This window comes from Narcine bancroftii, chromosome 1 (assembly GCF_036971445.1).
Source record: "Narcine bancroftii isolate sNarBan1 chromosome 1, sNarBan1.hap1, whole genome shotgun sequence".
NCBI lineage: Eukaryota > Metazoa > Chordata > Chondrichthyes > Torpediniformes > Narcinidae > Narcine > Narcine bancroftii.
In genome coordinates this window covers 290,876,411-290,897,751 of record NC_091469.1, presented here as the reverse complement: position 1 = coordinate 290,897,751, position 21,341 = coordinate 290,876,411, and the positions used below count along the sequence as shown (strand labels likewise).

Sequence of the window (21,341 nt, the reverse complement as noted above, 5' to 3'; positions counted from 1 at the left end):
TGTACCAAACAGTGATGCAACTGGTCAGAATGTTCTCCAAGGTACAACTGTAGGAATTTGCAAGAGCCTTTGGTGGCGTACCAAATCTCCTAAATTCATCACAAGCTATAACCATTGATAATTCTCCCAATTAGGATGGTGTTCAACAGAGAAGGGACCCCAGAGATGTTTGGGAGTTGCTGTTGGAATGACTTGGGTAGATGTTGCACCACTTGTGGATGAATGAATGTTTGAGTTGTTAACAGTGCCGCATTTAGTAGTTTCTTCTCTTGTGTAGAATTAATTTTACAAAATTCACTGCAGCAAAGGATACCCCCAGGGACAGGAAATGTTGCTGAGTTTGTGAATATTGATGCTTTATTAGAGGAGAGCAGAATAGCTGTTTAGTCCCTTGCTCTAGTTCTGATGTTCATGGCTGATCTTTTATCTCAACACCACTTTTCAAATAAACCCCATTTCCATTGCTTCTTTCATAAATGTAAGTGGACTTAATTTGGTTCAGGTTAAGCTTTTCAAAGATGTTTATATTTCTATCATAGCTATTTGATCAAAAATTTCTTAAAAAGTATGTTTTTTTTTTAAAAAAAGTTCCAAATTAAAGCAGTCTCCAGATGTGATAACTAACCTGAGTATCCAGATTTTCAGGTTACTTTAATGGGATGTAATAATACAATTAATTTCCTTTCAGATTACTCAAGATGATATTCGGAAAACCTACGGAGGCTCTCCAGTGACCAGAGGCTATTACTCCAGCGCCTTTGCAAGGTGACTACTCGACACACACTAAACATTTCTCACTGAGGACCTTTAGGACTTTTGGATCTAAATTTTCATATTGGCAGATTCTGTTGCAGTAAACCCCATTGGGTTGGTTTCCATTTTCCAGAACCGTAAGACCAATAGGAATTCCATAATGCCAGTTATCAGCTTTGCTTCTGCAATCATTCACTCTTACCCATCAGTGGTTTATTCCTCCTGGTTTTAACATTCTCACTTGGTCCTCATCTTAACAGATTTTTGGGGAAATCTGTCTGTTATCACTGCACACTCAGGATTAAATATTGAGACAGGAAAGATGGCAGATGCTGTAATTTTCAGTTATCATTGATGTTGATGTATGGACTCAACGTAGTTGATCATTCCTGCCTCCACAGACACTGTCTGACCAGCTGAGTTCTTACAGCAGTTTGATTTTTGCTCTAGTGTCAAATATAATGATGCTCCCATGAAATGCTTTGTGCTACTTATTGTCATTATAATGGTAACATCAAGGGCATGGAAAGATGATTCTTGAGTTAGAATTTAAAAATTCTTGCTCAAATATCTTTCCATGCCCTTGAGCAAGATTGTAGCCCATGGCCTTGATGTTCCATTACAATGATAGTGAATTAAAGTAGCTTTAACTGAAAGTTTGGTACTTTAGATTTGTCTTGATGTACAGTGATTGGAAGAGCAAGGGTTTATTAAGGACAGCATGGGTTTGTACTAGGGCAGGGCATGTCTTACAAATTTGTTTTTTTTTAAGAGGTCATGGTGATTTTAAGGCTGTGGATGTTGTCCACCTGGACATTTGAGATTTGAGATTCTCTTATTATCATGTATTGAAACAGATATAATATTACACAAAACTGTATTTAATGTGCTGCAAGGCAAAGATTAGCCATCAACAGAAATTGCCTGGAACCCCTTCAAGTCAGGGAAAGAGAAGCAAAAGAGTCCCTTCAGATTCACTGAGTGTCTGGATTCGCATCTAGTGTTCCTGTAACCTCTGCAGCTGTGAAGACTTTAGTCCAAAACATTGGCAACCTGAGCTCCAGATCCAAACCTCTGACATGATCAGGAAGCCTTTGGCATCCAAGTACCCTCGGCACCCTCTCGCATCGCAGTTCCAATGCCTGGTACCCCTTCAGCCAGTCTCCAGTCGTCTGCAGCCTGCTCTCACTAGTGTTGGTTCCTCGCCTCTAGTCGCCAACAGCCCACACGCCTGTGTGTTCTTCAGCCGTAGACCCCTTACTGGATGCCGCCATGGATACCATCCTGTAAGTCTTCTCTGCTTCTCCTCAAACAGGGAGGGTTTTCTCCCCGTTTTCTGCTTCCTCAGAGTCTGCCTAGCTTTTGCGTAATGTACAACCAAGAATTTAATAAAATCAGCCTCTTCTGACTTGAGAGTATATATCCATGCTAGCACTCCAGTTTGAAAAATGCTGCACTGCCTTTAAGTTCAGTTGTTAAGGGCCCCGATCTGCCCTTCAGCTGCACATAGCAATACCAGGGTGTGCAGCGGAGATCTCCTTGTGCCTCAACTAATGTTTATGCTTGAGACAAAACCAAAAGGGGTTTTCTAGTTACATTCTTGTTGCCGTTTACTGCTTATTCCTATGCACAGATTAATTATGTTCAGGTGAATTGACAAATAGGAAACAAAATTTAATTTGGAGGGGCAAAGTGGTTATATTTGCTGGAAAGTACAGTTTTTATTAGAGTGTGAGAAGGGAGACAGGGATGTCAAGATAAATAATAGGAAGTATGAGGTGTTAATGAAATCCTTGGAGTTTTGAAAGGAAAGAAGGGGATTTTGCTGAACATTGACAGCTCGTATGTCAGATGAAGACACATATTTCAAGAAGAATGAGCAACCCTTGAAGATGGCACATAACTGATAGAGAACTTGGGTGTAGACTTGGATCATGTAAGGAGATTGCAGAAGGTTTTCACTTCTAAGGAAGTATTCATGAAGAGGAGTTTGATAGATGCATGGTTTTGATAGAGGGGATAAAGATGTGCTCTTATCAGTGTTAGGATGGTTGATGACCAATAGTCTGAACAAGAACCAGAGAAGTGATCACAGGATGGGACACGTTCCAAATTGGTGAGCTGGAATTTTACCATGGTTTCATACACCATTTAATTTCCTTCCATTCATGCACAAATCCCAAAGGAAATATTTGATAATGACCAAATCATCACTTTGCAGCAAAGACGGAAAATGCTGGAAATACTTGTCAGGTAAGTCTGTGTCGGTGAGAAGAGAAGCAGGGTAACATTTTAGGTTGGAGGCATGATGTCCATTGTTGTAGACTTCCATTATCTGCAGATTTTGTTTTATTTTCATGACTTTCCAATTAGTTGTAAATGGGTAATCTTCAATCCTGAAGTTGTGCCCTTTTGTCCTAGACTCCCTTCCACAGGAAACCTCTTTGCCATATCTACTCTGTCCAAGACTTTCAACATTTGAAATATGAGGTCCCCCCCTTATTCTTCTGAACTCCAAAGAATAAACATTATTACTCCCATGAAACACGATAGGCTGCAGACATTGTGATTGTAATAAACACATCGACAGAGCCAAGGTGCTCAACAAAGCTCTGTCAGCTGCAATAGTGTGGATTTCCCAGTGGCCACCCATTTCAGTTCTCCATCCCATTACCTTGCCAACATGTCTGACAATGGTCTCATACTGCCAGACTGAGACCACCCTTAAATTGGAGGAACAACACCTCATATTCCGACTGGGCACCCTCCAACTGGATGGCATTAATATCAATTTCTCTGGCTTTTGTTTAAACCCGCCCCCGTCATCTCCTTTCCCTGTCTCCTTTTGCTCAGACATGATAGATTCTCAACTGGTCCCTTATCATATCCAATTAACACCTTTTATTGGTCTGGATTCCTCCCTCGTTGTTTGAATTCTGGCATTTTATGATATATCCTGCTTCTACCTTTTCTGATTGTTTTTTTCCTTGAAGGGCTCAAGCCCAAAATGTCGGCAATATATCTTTGTCTCATATAGATATTGAATCGACCAGCTGAGTTCCTCCAGCATTTCGGTGTGTTTACTATTTTTATTCCTTGTTCCTGTTCTGCCTCCCTAACTCCATATAGCTGTCATTTCCTTGTACTCTTAAGAACATTATTATATATTTTTTAACCAAATTTAGGTTTAAAATTAGTAAAATTGTGCAGCATTAATTGCTCTTTGAGGAAGAGCATCTTGTATTTATACCTCTCTGTGATACATTTTTAGATATAACTACTTAAACACCCTGGCTCCAGTTTTAATTCTTTGCCTCCTATTTTTAATCTGCCCAGTCAGGAATGTATCCCATTTGTTCCTTTTTACAACTTTTTTTTAGACACACAGTGCATTTAAAGGCCATTTCAGCCCACGAGTCTGTGCCACCCAATTTTCACCCCTGGGACATTTTGAATGGTGGGAGAAAAATGGCTCCCTGGGGTAAAACCCACACAGTCACAGGGAAAACATACAAACTTCTTACAGACAGTGCTGGATTTGAACCCCAGTCCTGATCACCGGGTCTGTAAAGCCATTGTGCTAACCATGCCACTCCTTGGAGAATGTCGTCATTATTTAATTTTCCGAATCCAGAAAACCTAATTCTACTATCATTTCTGTCATAGTTTAAATTCACTGACTTCATTTGATCAGTACCCCTCCTTCCTTTGGCACACATTGTGAAATTACAGGACAGCGGCAGACAGATGCCTGAATAGAATCCATTCGTGGAATAAGCAAATGCTAAAGCACATTTGCCTCACTATAGTGCTCATGTTTCCCTGCCCTTCATTTGAATGCTATGTCATGTTTGTTCTGCTGTGTCAGTTTACATTTCTGAGAGCATTTGTAAGGAATTCAAAACATGCTGGAATAAATGTGCATTTGGTATGCATATAGATATTTAGTAAGGGATCAAGCTGCAAAGTTATCTGCTTGCTAATGTGGCAAATTCTGAGCTAAGAATAAAATGTGTGTAACAGCTGAAACTTATCTCTCACCAGCTCAACCAACGCATACATGTTAATTTACAGACAGAGGGAGGCTACAAGAAATGCAAGTGAGTGAGTTTATTCCATGTGGGTGAATGGTTCTACCATAGCACTGTCATTCCTTTTGGTGATTGAAGTAGGAATATTTTAAAATATTTTTTCCATTGTGTTCATTGATTCATAGGAAAGTTCAGTCCCTGCGCAGGGATGGGTACCATATCGGTGCTGCCCTAGCCACAATAGCAGGATTCCCTGCCCACTTTGTTCTGTCACCTTCATTTGTTCTGTCACTCAAATTACATCTGGTGTCTGGAGCATCTGAAACGATTGGTGGAACTGGACAGCTATTGTGCTGAGATGTACATCGGAATTGCTGGGATTGTCCCAACCTCTTTTTTTCCTCTCAAAATCTCTTTTGGTCCTTGCATGTGACTGCACAAAGACCAGCCTTGAAATTTCCCTTTCTAACCTGTGTCTGGAGATTAATTTCCATTGTTATGTGAGTTTATCTAATTAATTTCCTTCAGGATTTCCAGCATGTGAATCAGCTTTTCTCTGAAACTTTTCCCTACAGTAACCCATTCCTGGAGGTTCCCCTCTTTGCTCTGGATGTTTGATTGTTCTTAGCAATGTCTGGGCATGTCTATTGGAAAATGGTACAATGTGTTATCAAAATATTTTAAGCTGCTAAGATGTACACATTTTCTTTGCCAAAGACACCCATGATTTTCACAAGTTATCAAACTTAAAATATGTCACCATATCTGAGGAGATTAGGATGGGTAGGTGCCCAGAACCATTCAGGGATCATCCTGAGCTTCTGAATTGAGAGCTCGGGGTTTGTGTTATCCATCCAGCGATCTATCCCAAGCCCGGCTTGTCTCCTCGTTTCAGCGAATAATCCTTTGAATCCTGAAATTATTGCTGCATGCTGACCCATTGTCCAACCACCTAAGAAGGCCATCTTCAATGTTTAGTCATTGCTGTGTTTGGGGTATAGAGCATCATTTTTCTTCTTTGGTAGAGTTCTTGGAGGTGCATGATTTTCCAAAGCACATTGAACGTCTGGTCCAGAAGGAGAAAGAATCGGAAGAACAAGAGAAAAGGCAGAAGGAAATTGAACGTAATACATGCAAGGTATTAAACAGTCATGTCCAAATTTTGAGTCTCCATTGTTAGGCAGCAGTTTTGTGTGTGACATTTGAGTGTACAAATAATAATAGAACCTCTGTAGCAGTTCATTTCCATTGGTGTATACTGGGCTGAGAGGCCAGAGTCAAATCACATAATGAATTTAACACAGATTTAGTAAAAATCAAGAGGGGTACAGGTTTGTGCTAGAAACTTGAAATAAAAATTGACAAGGCAGCCATCTGAGGAGAGAAGAGCTGTGAATGTTTTGGGTTCGAGACACTTTGTCAGGACTGGATGTGAGCTGAAGGTCGCTCCATTGGACTGGGTGGAGGTGCTCCACAGCGCGATCACCCAGTCTGCATTTGGGCCCTCCAGTGGAAACTGTGTCTGATGACCCTGAATGCAGTATGCTGGATTAGACCAGTCTTGATGACGGGTTCTGACCTGAAGCATCAGCCGTTCTTTCTTCCCCACTGATGCTGCTTGACTTGCTGATTCCTCCAGCAGATTGTAAAAGCACAAAAATGCTGGAGAAACTCAGCAGGTCTCACAACGTCCATAGTCCTTGACGAAGGGCTCAGGCCCAAAATGTTGGTTGTATATCTTTACCTCCTATGAATGCTGTGAAACCAGCTGAGTTCCTCCCAACATTCTATGTTATTACTACAATCACAGCATCTGCAGACTTTCACGTTTCAACACGTCCTGCAGATTGTTTTTCTCCAAGATTCTAACATTTTTAGTCTCCTGTGAGTGATATTAGATTAGAAGTGAATTGGTGCATCACCTGGAAAGACTGATAGGTGGGAAGGAAAGTGCATCTACGGTTGCATGGGGGAAGGGTCATTAAAGCAGGGAGTTGTTGGTGGACATGAATAATGGAGCAGGATGTCACAAACATTGATAGATTGCCATGAGGTCATATCAAATTGTCAAATTCAAAAGGCTTTTTTTGCCCATACAGCTTCGTTTGGACCAAACTGAACAGTTCTAAAGCTAGCTTGTGACTAACTCATAGCCAAACTCTGGTGATGTGTATTTAGAGTCGCAAGTTGCAACTCTGCCCCATTGTCTCTGAATTATCAGTAATATTTAAAAACAAATGTTTTATATAGAGATATATCCTAAAGTGGTTCACGGAAGTGATTATGGGACAGAATGTTTCCCATCAGTCACAAAAAAAGATATCGGGGCAGTTGACTGAAGTTTGGGACAAAGTGCCATGCATTGAGAAATGTACTGTCAGAATCTGGGGTAGAGGGGAATTTGAGCTTGGCCTTTGATCACTGAAGACACAGTCATCAGTGGTGTAGTTGATGCTTGTGGGTGATCATGGAGCCAGAACTGGAACCATGCAGGATTTTGGGGGGGACACAAGGCCAAGGGAAGATGTAGGAGGGGTTGGGATGTTGCTGGAAGAGGAGGGATATCAGAATAAGGGTGCAGTTTTTAAATTCAAGATGTTGGTTACTGTTGGTGTAGGATGTGTTTACAAAAGCATGTTCCTGTGAAGAACACTTGTAGTGTTTTAGTCAGGCTTTTAACTAAAATTATAACTTGTTTCAACTGTGAGCCATCAGTTTCTATTGGACAATGTTGATCTTAAAAAAAAAAAGCAGAGACTATTGATCAGTCCTCTCATTGGTTCCATGATTTTTATTTTTCCCTGCAACAGATCAAGCTGTTCTGCATGCATCCTGTTCGACAGGTAATGATGGAGAACAAACTCGAGGTCCACAAGGACAGAACATTACAGGAAGCTGTGGAAATAGCATACAAGGTATGATGATGAGAAAAGGGCTTAAAACAGTTAGTGCAACACTGCTAGAGCGCCAGCGACCGGGTTTGAATGCGGCACTGTCTGTAAGGAGTTTGTTTGTTCTTCTTTTGTCAGTGTGGGTTTCCTCCTACTCTTCGACTCGTACGTGGTTTGTAGGTCAATTGGATGGCACGGGCTTGCGGGCAGTTACCGTTTAATTTTAAACTAATCCTTTTTTAAATCAAATTCCATTTTCATTTGGGGAAACTTAACTCGATCACTTCTGGCCTCAAGCACACTTGGGCTGTTTGTAAGAATGTTAACCACTCTAGTTAATGGTGAATTAGTAGTAAATCATAACATCTGTTTTACTGCCTTTTTGAAGCTCATGGATCTAGAAGATGCTCTTCCACTAGATTGCTGTCGGCTGGTCAAGTACGACGAATTCCATGATTACTTGGAGCGTTCGTACGAGGGAGAGGAGGACACCCCTGTGGGGCTGCTCCTTGGCGGAGTCAAGTCATCATATATGTTTGACTTCCTGCTGGAAACAAGGCGGCCTGATCAAAGTTTTCAACCATACAAATCGGGAGGTAAGTTTCCACCAATGGTGTTGGGGAAGTGACACCATTATTTTCATTTCAAAATGATTGTTGAAAAATAGCAGTAAAATTCCCTTTCATTTTGGTCTGCTGAGAAACCGCTTCAGTAAGGCAGCAACTACAGTAGTTAAGATCATAGAATAGTACAGCACAGAATGGGCCCTTCAGCCTCGATGCTCTGCCAACTGATATAAACCTACTCCATATCAATCTTTCCCTCAGAGCCCATAACCTCCTATTTTTCTTGCATCCATGTATAGGGCCCCCCTTGAGAATGACTGCCATGGATGATGGGAATTTAACCACAGTTTTGAGGGTTAAAATAGCAATATTATTTAGATTTACATAGAAATGGTATTTAGCATGCTCAGGCCTCCCAGATCTGGGGACTGGGGACATCCTTGAGGCTTTCCATTGTCGACAAGTTCGTACCATAGACATAAGAAATGTGAACACCTGCCAGGATAGGGTGGCCCATTTAATTGGCCTCTTAACATTCACTCTTGGTGCAGGGTCTGCTTAGCGTAACATCTACAAAATTGTCTGGGCTATTCTGATAACACCTCGCAAATGTGCCAGCCATACTATTGAGCTGTATGAGGTCATGAGCACTGTGGAAGCTCTTTCACCAGATGGACTGCTTACCAACACCATCTCAAAGGAAATTGGGATGATTATACTTACTTTGCAGGTGTCACTGAAATTCTGAACTTTTTTTTAAGAAAAAAAACATCAAAAGTTCAAAGTTAGTGGCAACGAGGCTAGTTCAATATTTTTGCATGCATTCAGTAGCTATGAAATTTTATCCAGATCTTAAATGCAGGACACAATGACCTCCACAGGATGATGCAAAACTGCAAATGAACAAAATTTAAAGAATCCAGTCTTGATTTACTATTAGATATCTTTATCAGCCAATTTGTTCATTTGTACAATCAATCTTCAGTTGGACATTGAACTGAGCCAGGACTTTAATCGACAGATGATTGAACCCATGTCATGTCAACGTACTGAAATTAGAATATTTTTGTGCTCCGTGAGAAAATCAGGTAAGGTTTGAAAATATTGATCAATGTGTCATGGCATTTTCCAGATCATCTAGTTTCAATACCATCCAATTAATAAAATTTCTTACAAGAACTCAGAACCTGATGACCCAACACTTTATCAATCTCAGGTCTGTAAACCTGCAATTCTCAATCTTTTATTTGGCTGTGCCCCCCTTAGGACTGTTCTGGACAACTTCCCTGCTAAGCAGTCAAGTTTAATTGGTTTCTTCCTTACTTCTACTGACTGCATAAGATATTCTACGATTTCCATCTGTGGCACTCCCCCCCTCACCCCCTCAACCACGAAATGTTCTATGGCTCAGTTGAGAATGGCTGCTGCAAGGAATGCTGTCAGAAGGTATTACAGCAGAAATTCCAAGTGCCCTGTTAGACAAGATGAGGAACAAGCCTTGGATTTTGGAAGGGAGCAGGTTGTTTTCTCCTTGTTTCAGACTGAAGGTGGAAATCTGCTGTGGCACTAGACTATAATGTTAATCCTTGGACACTCAGTATCTCTGAAGGGACTCCCTTCTGCTTCCCTTTCTCTTATTGTTAGGGGTGCTGGGCAATGCTCAACACGATTCTTTGTTTGCTCTATGGCAGACAAAAGTTAAATGATATGATGCATGTTCCATTTTTAATGTATTATTGAATGATAGTGAAAGGAACCTTGAAGTGACTTGAGAAGACTGCAATTTTGAGCTTAATGCCTATCTTCCATCTACCCAGATGGACCAGTTATTCATGGCTCCCAGACTGTGACTGCATTAATTTCAGGATGGAGTAATTAGGGTTACTACAAGTCAATAGCAGAACAAACGTGATATTGCCATTCCTGCCCATCTCATGTTCATCCATTACTTTTTGTTCAGAAGTGATGGTGAAGGTGCATATGGTCGACCTGAAGACGGAAACCCTAGCTCCACCCATCAGTGTTCGTGCCTACCTTAATCAAACGGTGGCCGAGTTCAAACAGATCATTTCCCAGGTAGGAATTGCTGCCTGCTTTGTTCATGAGTTTGTGTATTTTTGTGGTTGCCACAGTACACTGAATGTACAGCTGTGAGAAATGCTAGCCTTTGTCATGCAACAATATGATTAGCAGCAGATGCGTTTCAAACATGGCCAGCTGTCAGATTTAGCATTTCATCTGAACCACATACCTCGTTCAGGAAAGGAAGAGTTCAGGGGTTTATTGCCAGCAGTGAAGGAAATGAGGATTTAAAAAAGTAAAATGCAAGTACAGTATTAAATGATGCAAATATCACGAGGAAAAAAATGCACACAGCAGCTGGTGAGGCGTGTACTGGGGATTAACAAAAGCAGGTTGAATTGCAGTAGTCAGAAAAAAAATTGGGTAAGAATTTGAAGGTCAAGACTTTACAAGGCGATGGGGTGAGGGTATAGGTAGACAGTTCTTGCATTGAGCTAGGACCAACTCAACAAATCATGTCAAGTGGATGTCTCCTGTGCTGTGATTATTCTGTGATTCTAAACAAAAGTTTAAGAGAGAAATTAGAGAGCAATTTAGTTGAAGAAGCAAATGATTAAGCCTCTTCAGCTATGTGAAGTGACAGAAAGAAAAATTTAGATTCCATTAACATTGTGCTTGTAGTATATTCACCCATTTTAAGGAATGGCAGAGGGATTAAAGATTTTTTTGGATCGATGCATCACTAACAGATAGCATTTAACTGTCCTTGAGACAGTGGGGAGGGCTGAGCCACTTTAGTCCTTCTGCAAGAAGATCTTGCAGTGCATTCAGGAAGCAAATTCCTGGAGTCCACTCAGTGACAAGTCCTCCATTTCCAAGATAGCATGGTGTGTGGTGCAACAGGTGCCCTTGTTCTTCACACTAGTAAGGTTAGTTTCTGAGAATATTGAATAAAATAAAAAATGGGATGGAGAAAAGATTGTGGGGTTAGTTGAAGGCCAAGGGAAAATATTGGACATTCCCCATGTGAAGTGTCACATGAAGAGGAACTCAATGCTCAGCTGTTCATGAAACTTGGAGGAAAATAGGAGCAGAAGAAGGTCATTCAGCCAGGTGAGTTGCTCAGTGCTATCTGACATTCCTGCTCCCTTCCCATGCCCTTTCATATCTTTGTGCCAGGAAATTTGCCTGTTATCAACATAATTGTATTCATTGACTTGGCCTTCACAGCCTTCTCTGGCAGGCAACCCCACAGATACCCCTGGAATGAAGAAACCTTTCATCTCAGTCCTAAATGTCTTAACCTGTGTTCTGGGATTGTGACCCTTGATTCCTGACATAGGCCCAAACAGGGGAAATATCCTCTTCACATCCACTCTGTTGTCTTGTCAGAATCTTTGTATTTCAATAGTAATTTCTCATTCTGCTGAACTAAAGGCAAATACAATCCTACCTCCTACACCAGTGCTGCCACCGCAGGGATCAGACGAGTGACGCACTCAGTCAATGGGAAGTATGTGTTCTGTTGGGTGAGGTCAGCACTGTATCTTAGACTAGGTGTGGTCTCATCAAGACCCTGTGTTAGCGTAGCCAAGTTTCCTTGCTCAAATCCTCGTTCAATGAAGTCAAACAAGTCATACAATTGCTTGTATGTTTTCTTCTGTGTCTGGTTTACAAGGTCCACCAGATCCTTAAACTGCAATCATAATGTCTGCGGACTTTCTTGTTTAAAGCCGGATCCTTTTGTCCATCTATCACAATTTAAATATTCTGCCTTTCCAGTTTTCCTACCAAAAGCAGTAACTTTATATCCATCTTATCTTGCATCTGCAATCTATTTCACTCCCTCAATGTGACTAAATCTCCTTGAAGCCTCCGTGTTCTTCTCGTAGCTCACAATCCCATTCATTTGCATCAACAACTTGGAGATATTACATTTGCTTCATTAATGAAAGGCATTGCAGTGTATTGGGAATAATGGGTCCAGCCCTGATCCCTGTGGTACCTGACTAATCTCTGCCTACCACCCTGCAAATGCCCCATTCATCCTTACTGTGCTGAGTTTTGATTTTATCTACCAAAAAAATGCGAACCATCTGAAAATCCATATACACCCAGATCTAGTCTACCACCACCACAAAACTCCCAATTATTTCCCTTTCATAAATCCATTTTGACTTTGATATTCATTAGATGTCCTGTTATCACTTCCTGTATAATCGACCATTTCTACTGATCCTTGGACTGAAAGGCCATGTGAATTGTCCAGGTTTGCTGATGGCACAAAACTGAGTGGGGAAACATCTTGAGATGCCACGCATCTGAAAATGTTTGTGAGCAGGATGTGTGAGTGGCTGAGAAAACGGGTGGAGGATGTTGTGGGAAATTGCGTGTTTATGATTTGGTGCGAAGAATGGAAAACTTTTTTAAATGGTGGGAAACCATTTAGAATCAGCTGGTTCACGAGGCTTAGAAAGTAAACATGCAGGTAGAGCAATCAATTTGGATGCCAAATAGTATGTTAAAGTTTACTACAAATAGTTTGGAGTGATTTTAAAAAAGATTGTAGCATGATTCAGACGAACCCAATATTGTGCCTTATTCATATGATCATAAATACTGGAAATGGACAATATCATTCAGAAAGGTGATCAGGCTCCTTGAATAAAAACAGTGATGATGGAAACACATGGCTCAGGCAACATCTGTGGAAACTATCTCCTCAGAATTTGGAAACCTCAGTTAAACCAGGGATGGCACATTAGAGTTGCAATTAGCGCATTCAAATCTGGTGCTGTCTGCAAGGAGTTTGTACGTTCTCCTCGTGTCTGCGTGAGGTTCCTCTGGATGCTCTGGTTTTTTCTCCCCTTCAAAAGCCTGCAGAGATTGCAGGTGAATTGATAAATTTGTGGGCTGGAAGCCTCGTTACTATGCTGTATGTCTAAATTTAAACCTTGTGCAATGATGGCTGAAAAATGACAGGTGTCCATGGATTAAATAATTCAGCAGAGAACCTAATTAACTGGTGAAACCTCTCAAATGGTTATGGGCGAGAGAGCAGCTCACTGTGGGAAAAGATGAACCAAGATTGGAGTTCAGGTGCCCAGAATGCTATAGAGTCGGGTGATTAAGTAGCACCAGGAGAGAGAATGAAGAGGAATGTTGGCCTGTTTATGCTGACATCACTTTTGCAATTCCAGTAGCTGTTCCTTGATGACAAACTTGTTGGTTGTTTCTTGGGGGGGGGGGGGGGGGGTTTACCCAAGTTGCAGAGTGCTAACTTTTCGCACAATCAGTCCTTGTCCACAGAGGGGTGCTCTAGGCTTTCACATCATTCACGTCAAGTGCCATTTGTGGCTGCAGTATTGTGCATTATCGGTGCAAAAATGACTATAAATTACATTTCCATAAATGCACTGCAGTAAAACCTCTGGAATCCACCAGCCTCAAGCAACCGGCAAAAGAAAAAAAATTGAAGAAAATCATTTAAAAAAAATTTGTAATAAGAATAAAATCATTGGCTTAAAAAAAAATGCCCAAGTTTAAAATTGTAAAAGTACAGTAGATATTCTCTGAAATAACACAAATCTTTGGTGAAGATGGGACCAAATATTCAGCCAGTGGAGTGCCTTGGCTGTGCTTTTCTCGTAGCAGCTGTTTAAATAAAGTTGTGTGAAACAGTAATGGTGTCGCTCAGAGTGAAGAGCTGGTTGAGGCCACTTGCCATTGGGGTGACAACCTTAAAGTGACTCCTTAACCCTGTTGAGCAAGGGTTGTCCCAGTCAGAGGTTTTATAGATAATTAATCCACCACCCCTCCCCCAAGTTTGCAGATGATGTTCAGGTGGCTCTGTGGAGGGGGAGGAACCTGCAGATGTAGTGATGAACCATAGAACTCTACAGCATGGAAAAATGGTACCATGGAATTGCCCTTGTACTCTGTGCTCCACGCATCATTAACCTTTCTGATCCTCTGGGGCACCAATTTTGTCCCTTAATATCCTTTCACTCTTAATATACTTGTAGAAACCCTTCGGGTTTACCTTCACATTATCTGCTAAAGCAACCTCATATCTTTTTGCCTTCCTGATTTCCTTCTTAAATATTTTCTTGCATTTTCTGTACTCTTCTAGTAAATCATTTGGTCCAAATTGTCTATACTTGATGTACACTTCCCTCTTCTTCTTAACCAGATCGCCAATATCCCTTGAAAACCAGGGTTCCCTATACCGATTAACTTTGCCTTTAACTCTAACAGGGACATGCAAAATCTGTACTCTCAAAATTTTGCCTTTGAAGGTAATCCACTTACTTAATCCTTGCCAGAAAACAACATATCCCAATCCAAACTTCCCAGATCCTTTCTCATTTCCACAAAATTTGCTTTCCTATAATTTAGAATTAACTTGAAGCTAATGACACTATGGTCACTGGACCCAAAATGTTCTCCTACACATACATTTGTCTCACTTGACTTGATTTGTTCCCTAATAGGAGATCAAGTACTGCATCGTCTCTCATTGGAACCTCTATAGAATTGATTTAGAAAACTTCCCTGAACACATTTCACAAACTCCCTTTTTTCAGTATGGGAGATCCAGCCAATATGTGGAAAATTAAGATTTCCTACAGTCACAACTTTGTTTCTTACATTGGTCTGTTATCTCTTTCCTACAGTCACAACTTTGTTTCTTACATTGGTCTGTTATCTCTTTACAGATTTGCTCCTCCAATTTTCTCTGACTATTGGGTGGTCTATAAGTATGGTCACAACTTTCCTGCTTTCCAACTCCAGATTTATGGCCTTTGTAGGCAAACCCTCCGGGCTGTCCTGACTTTGCACAGCTGAGATATTTTCCCTGACTAGAAATGCTACTCCTCTTTCATCCCTCCCCCTCTATCACATCTGAGACAGTCCTGCCCTACCTGCAATTGTCTCATTAATATCAATAATGTAACCCAATGTGTCAATCCACACCCTAAGATTGTCAGCCTTTCTAGCAATACTCCTTTTTTTATAATTTTTTTATTTTTCACTCTATGAACCATATTAATCAAAATACACACAAACATTTCCCTCTTGAATATATAGAGTGGTATTTTCTCCCCTTCCCCCCCACTCCCTTCCCTCCTTCCTTCCCACCCACCTCCAAACCCATTAAACATTCAACATATACAATACAATAAACCCATTAAACAATGTCATCGCACATTGAAAATAAACAAGAAAATTGTGTCATCTACTTTTACACACTGGGTCAGTTCATTTGATATTCTCATTCTATCATTTTAGGGGGTGGAGTCTGCGGTAGGCCCTCTGTTGTGTTCCATGTACGGTTCCCAAATTTGTTCAATTAATGTGACTTTATTTTTTAAATTATGTTTTTTTTTCCCAATGGAATACATTTATTCATTTCTATATACCATTGCTGTACTCTCAGGTTCTCTTCTGATTTCCAAGTTGACATGATACATTTTTTTTGCTACAGCTAAGGCTATCGTAATAAATCTTTTTTGCGCTTCATCCAGTTTGAGGCCTAATTCTTTACTTCTTGTATTACTTAGAAGAAAGATCTCTGGATGTTTTGGTATGTTGCTTTTTGTGATTTTATTTAATACCTGATTTAGATCTTCCCAAAACTTTTCCACTGTCTCACATGCCCAAATTGCATGTACTCTTGTTCACGTTTCCTTCTTACAGCGAAAACATCCATCTGATACTGTTGGGTCCCATTTATTTAACTTTTGGGGTGTGATTATATAACCTGTGTAACCAATTATATTGTATCATGCGTAACCTCGTGTTTATTGTATTTCTCGTAGTTCCAGAGCATGGTTTTTCCCATATTTCATTTTTTATCTTTATGTTTAGATCTTGTTCCCACTTTTGTTTGGGTTTGCAGCTTATTTCATTTTCTTTCTGTTGCAGCTTGATGTACATGTTATAAATCTTTTAATTATCATTGTGTCTGTAATCACATATTCAAAGCTGCTTCCTTCTGGTAACCTCAGTCTACTTCCCAATTTGTCCTTTAAGTAAGTTTTCAGTTGGTGGTATGCAAACATTGTACCATGAGTTATTCCATATTTGTACTTCATTTGTTCAAAAGATAATAAATTATTTCCCAAAAAACAATTTTCTATTCTTTTAATCCCTTTTCTCTCCCATTCTCTAAAGGAAAGGTTATCTGTTGTTGAAGGGATTAGTTGATTTTGCGTCGCTAGTAATTTTGGTAGTTGGTAATTTGTTTTTTTCCTTTCTACGTGAATCTTCTTCCAAATGTTGAGCAGATGGTGCAATACTGGTGAACTTCTATATTGCACCAGTTTTTCATCCCACTTATAAAGTATATGTTCTGGTACCTTCTCCCCTATTTTATCTAGCTCTATCCTGGTCCAATCTGGTTTTTCCCTTGTTTGATAAAAATCTGATCGATATCTTAAATGTGCTGCTCTATAATAATTCTTAAAGTTTGGTAGCTGCAAACCACTTTGTTTGTACCATTCTGTCAATTTATCTAGCGCTATCTTCGGTTTTCCCCCTTTCCATAAGAATTTCATTATTATTTTCTTTAGCTCCTTGAAGAATTTCTCTGTTAGGTGAATTGGTAACGATTGAAATAGGTATTGTATCCTTGGGAAGATATTCATTTTAATTACCCTTCCTATCAGTGTTAGTGATAAATCTTTCCAATGTTCTAAGTATTCTTGTATTTTCTTCATTAATGGCTGATAATTTAATTTGTATAGATGGCCTAGATTATTATCTAGTCTAATACCTAGATATCGGATTGCTTGTGTTTGCCATTTAAATGCCTATGAATAATGTGGATTTCTCAAAATTTAAGAAGGAATCACCATTTAGATGGCAAATGCAAGCAATAAGATGCCTAGGTGTACAAATAAATAAAAATCTCGGCCAACTATATAAACTCAATTATTATCCACTAATGAAAAAATTACAGGACGATTTAGAGCATTGGAAAGATTTACCACTAACACTAATAGGAAGGATAAACTGTATTAAAATGAACATTTTTCCAAGGATATTATACCTATTTCAGGCATTGCCAATACACCTGACAGAGAAATTCTTCAAGGAGTTAAAGAAAATAATAAGGAAATTTTTATGGAAAGGGGGGAAACCGAGGATAGCACTAGATAAATTAACAGAATGGTATAAACAAGGAGGCTTACAACTGCCAAACTTTAAAAATTATTATAGAGCCGCACAATTAAGATACCTATCAGATTTTTATCAAACAAGGGAAAAGCCAGATTGGACCAGATTAGAATTAGATAAAATAGGGGAAAAGATACCTGAACACATATTATATAAATGGGATGAAAAATTGGTACAACATAGAAGTTCTCCAGTATTACATCATCTACTCAATATTTGGAAGAAGATTCATGTAGAAAAAAATAAAACAAATTATCAATTACCAAAACTAATATTGACGCAAAACAAGTTACTCCCTTTTACAATAGATAACCTTTCCTTTAGAGAATGGGAGAAAAAAGGGATTAAAAGAATAGAAAATTGTTTTTCAGGAAATAGATTATTATCCTTTGAACAAATGAAAGATAAATACAATATAACTCAAGATACAGCGCTGGCATATTACCAATTGAGATCCTACTTGAAGGATAAATTAGGAAGCAGTTTGAGTTTGCCAGAGGGAAGTAACTTTGAATATGTAATTACAGATACAATGATAATCAAAAGATTTATAACAAATATGTATATTAAACTGCAAGAAAAGGAGAATGAGGAAACAAATGGTAAAACTAAACAAAAAAGGGAACAAGATTTAAATATAAAGATTAAAAAAGGAATCGTGGGAGAAGTTATGTTCTGGAACGATGAGAAATACAATAAATACGAGGTTATGTATGATACAATATAACTGGATACACAGGCTATACATTACACTTCAAAAGTTAAATAAATGGGACCCAACAGTATCTGATAGATGTTTTCGATGTAAAAAAGAAATGGGAACAACAATTCATGCAATCTGGACATGTGAGAAAGTAGAAAAATTTTGGGAAGATCTAAATCAGATATTAAATAAAATAACAGAAAACAATATACCAAAGAATCCAGAGATCTTCCTCCTAAGTAACATAAAAACAAAGAATTTGGAATTGATTTGGAGGATGCACAAAAAAGATTTGTTAAGATAGCTCTAGCCGTAGCAAAAAAATGTATTATGTCAACCTGGAAATTGGAAGATAATTTGAAAATACAACAATGGTATATAGAAATGAATAAATGTATTCCATTAGAAAAAATAACATATAGTTTAAGAAATAATATTGAAATATTTGAACAAATATGGGAGCCTTACATGAAACACAATAGCGAAAACCTACCGGGGACAATCACTACCTAAGTTAACGGAAGGAAAAGGAAATGAAAAGAATGGACTCAGTGGAATTTCTTGTGTATTTTTATTGAATGACAACATTGTCTGACTGGTTTAATGTATCCTAGATTTTGTACTTTAAATGGACGGGAGGGGGGAGGTAGGGAGGGTGGGATGGGAGGAGGGAGGGGGGGAGAGAAAATGGCACTGTATATGTGTGAAAAGGAAAAAGTGTGTATCATGGTTAATGTAATATATGGTGTGAAAAATAAAAAATTTAAAAGAAAAAGTAGAGATATTGGTCAATACGATGCTGGCGTTAGTGGATCTTTCCCCGTCTTTGGTATTACTGTAATTATTGCTGTTTTACATGAATCTGGCAAGTTTTGTGTTTCTTGTATCTGGTTCATTACTTCCAGGTGAGGAGGAATTAGTAACTCTTTAAATGTTTTATAGAATTCTATTGGGAGTCCGTCCTCCCCAGGTGTTTTATTGTTCGGTAGCTTTTTCAATATATCTTGTATCTCCTCTATTTCAAATGGTTTCATCAATTTTTTTTTTTTTGCTCCTCTTCTTGCAATTTCGGTAGTTCAATTTTAGCTAGAAACTCATCTATTTTGTCTTCTTTCCCTTCTCAGTTCGGTATAATTGCTAGTAGAATTCCTTAAAGTTTTCATTGATCTCTGGGTTATATGTAATTTGTTTGTCCTTTTCCTTGATGCCAATACAGTTCTTTTAGCTTGTTCTGTTTTAAGTTGCCAGGCTAGTATTTTATGTGTTTTTTCTCCTAGCTCATAATACTTCTGCTCTATTTTCATTATGTTCTTCTCCACTTTATACGTTTGTAATGTTTTCTAGCAATACTTCTTGATGGTTAAATGTGACTGAAAATAAAGTAAAATGCTTTAAGGCTTATATATTCATGCAAGTGAAGTTTGTTCAGTATAAGTACAATATAGTATTTTTTTTATTTTATACTGTTTATTCTTATTGCAGGTGTGTTAGTTCAGCCAGGAAATATACTTATCCACCATCTCCAAATCCCCAGAGGGGCCAGATACCAGGGGCTTTACTATAAATAGAAATAAATAAATTAGTGCAAAAGAAAAAGGAAAAAAGGTGGTGACTGTTGTTTCTTTGTCAATTCAGAAATCTGATGGTGGAAGAGAACAAGCTGTTTTTGTACTGTTGCGTATGTCTTCAGGTTTTTTGACCATAGCATTAAGAGGAGGGCATGGCCTAGGTGGTGAGGGTCCTTAATGATGGAGCCTGCTTTCCTGAGACACTGCCTCTTAAAGACGTCCTTAATGGACTAAAGACTGATGTCCATGATGATGCTGGCCAAGTTCACAACTGTGCACCCTTTTCCTGTGCTGTGCATTGGTACCTCCGTACCAGACAATAATGCAACCAGTCAAAATGCTCTCCTCAGTACACCTGTAGAAATTTGTAAGAGTCTTTGGTGACATACCAAATCTAAACTCCTCACGAAGTGTAGCCGGCAGCGAGCCTTCTTCGTGATTGCATCAACATGAAGGCCCCAGAATGGATCCAACTCTTCATAGATGTTGACAACCAGCAATTTGAAGTTCTTTATCCTCTCCACTGCTGATTCCTCGACGAGGACTGGCTTGTGTTTTTCCGGCTTCCCCTTCATGAAGTCCACTATCAGTTCCTTAGTTCTGCTAACGTTGAGAGCAAGGTTGTTGCGACACTGTTCAACCAACTGACTTATCTCACTCCTGTACGGTTCCTCATTGCCATCTGTGATTCTGCTGGTGTCAATACTTCTAAATAGCATTGAGAAGCTGAAGATTTATGAGCAAGGTTGCCTCTGTAATGAGCAGGCTTGCATCCATAAATATCGGGCACACAGATGCATGACAGTGTTTCAGTTGCTTGCCTGTCACAGGGCAGCACGGTTGGCATAGCAGTTAGTGCAACACTGTTACAGTGCCAGCGACCCGGATCCCGTAATGTCTGTAAGAGTATGTACGTTCTTCCCATGTCTGCATGGGTTTCCTCTGGGTACTCTAGTTTCCTCTCACCCTACCAGGGTGGGGTGGGGTGTAGGTCAATTGGGTGTTATGGATTAGTGGGCCACCAGGGCCCGTTATAGTGTGTTGTATATCTAAATTTAAACCTTTAATTTAAATCTTCAGTTTCTTGATGGTATTATTATTGTGTGAAAACATTGAAACATTTGCAGTGAGCTATTTGTATCAGACGTTTGGGCTGAATGTATTTAATATGACCAAGTACGATTAATATTAATGGGTTAACTGGCAGCTTGCTGTTCACGATAAAGCGATTTGATAGTGGTATCAGAATCAGAGAGATGCAGCATTGGAAATGGGTCCTTCAGCCCATCCAGAACCATTTACACTCATCCAGTATTAATCTTATATTCACCCCGCCTGCTCACTAACTGTGATCCCTTCCCGGATTCCACCACACACTGGGGACAGTTCTCAGTGGCTAGTTTACCCTCCGACCTGAATGTCATAAGGATATGGGAGGTAATCTACGTTGCAGGGAGAATAGTTTTTAATTTTAATTCGGGGATACCGCACAGTAACAGGCCTTTCGAGATCAGATGGGATAAGAAGATTAAGAAGATGAAGAATTTCTTCCAGAGAACCTGGATCATCATAAGTTTGGTTTCATCTGTTTTCTCTATCACAGAAAATAGATGAAGCTAAAATAT

At 39.4% G+C, this 21,341-nt stretch overlaps 1 protein-coding gene across 6 annotated transcripts in view; it reads left to right on the top strand.

The window, feature by feature from the left end:
- The window catches only part of usp47 (ubiquitin specific peptidase 47), a 148,627-nt gene that overhangs the window by 82,393 nt on the left and 44,893 nt on the right, over positions 1 to 21,341 (top strand). For all 6 annotated transcript variants that reach the window (XM_069903596.1, XM_069903617.1, XM_069903590.1 and 3 more), the window contains 6 exons: positions 689 to 765; positions 4,798 to 4,853; positions 5,810 to 5,922; positions 7,595 to 7,699; positions 8,064 to 8,271; positions 10,202 to 10,317. In XM_069903596.1, coding sequence (XP_069759697.1) covers positions 689 to 765; positions 4,798 to 4,853; positions 5,810 to 5,922; positions 7,595 to 7,699; positions 8,064 to 8,271; positions 10,202 to 10,317 — 675 coding nt within the window. The remainder of the gene's footprint in view (positions 1 to 688; positions 766 to 4,797; positions 4,854 to 5,809; positions 5,923 to 7,594; positions 7,700 to 8,063; positions 8,272 to 10,201; positions 10,318 to 21,341) is intronic.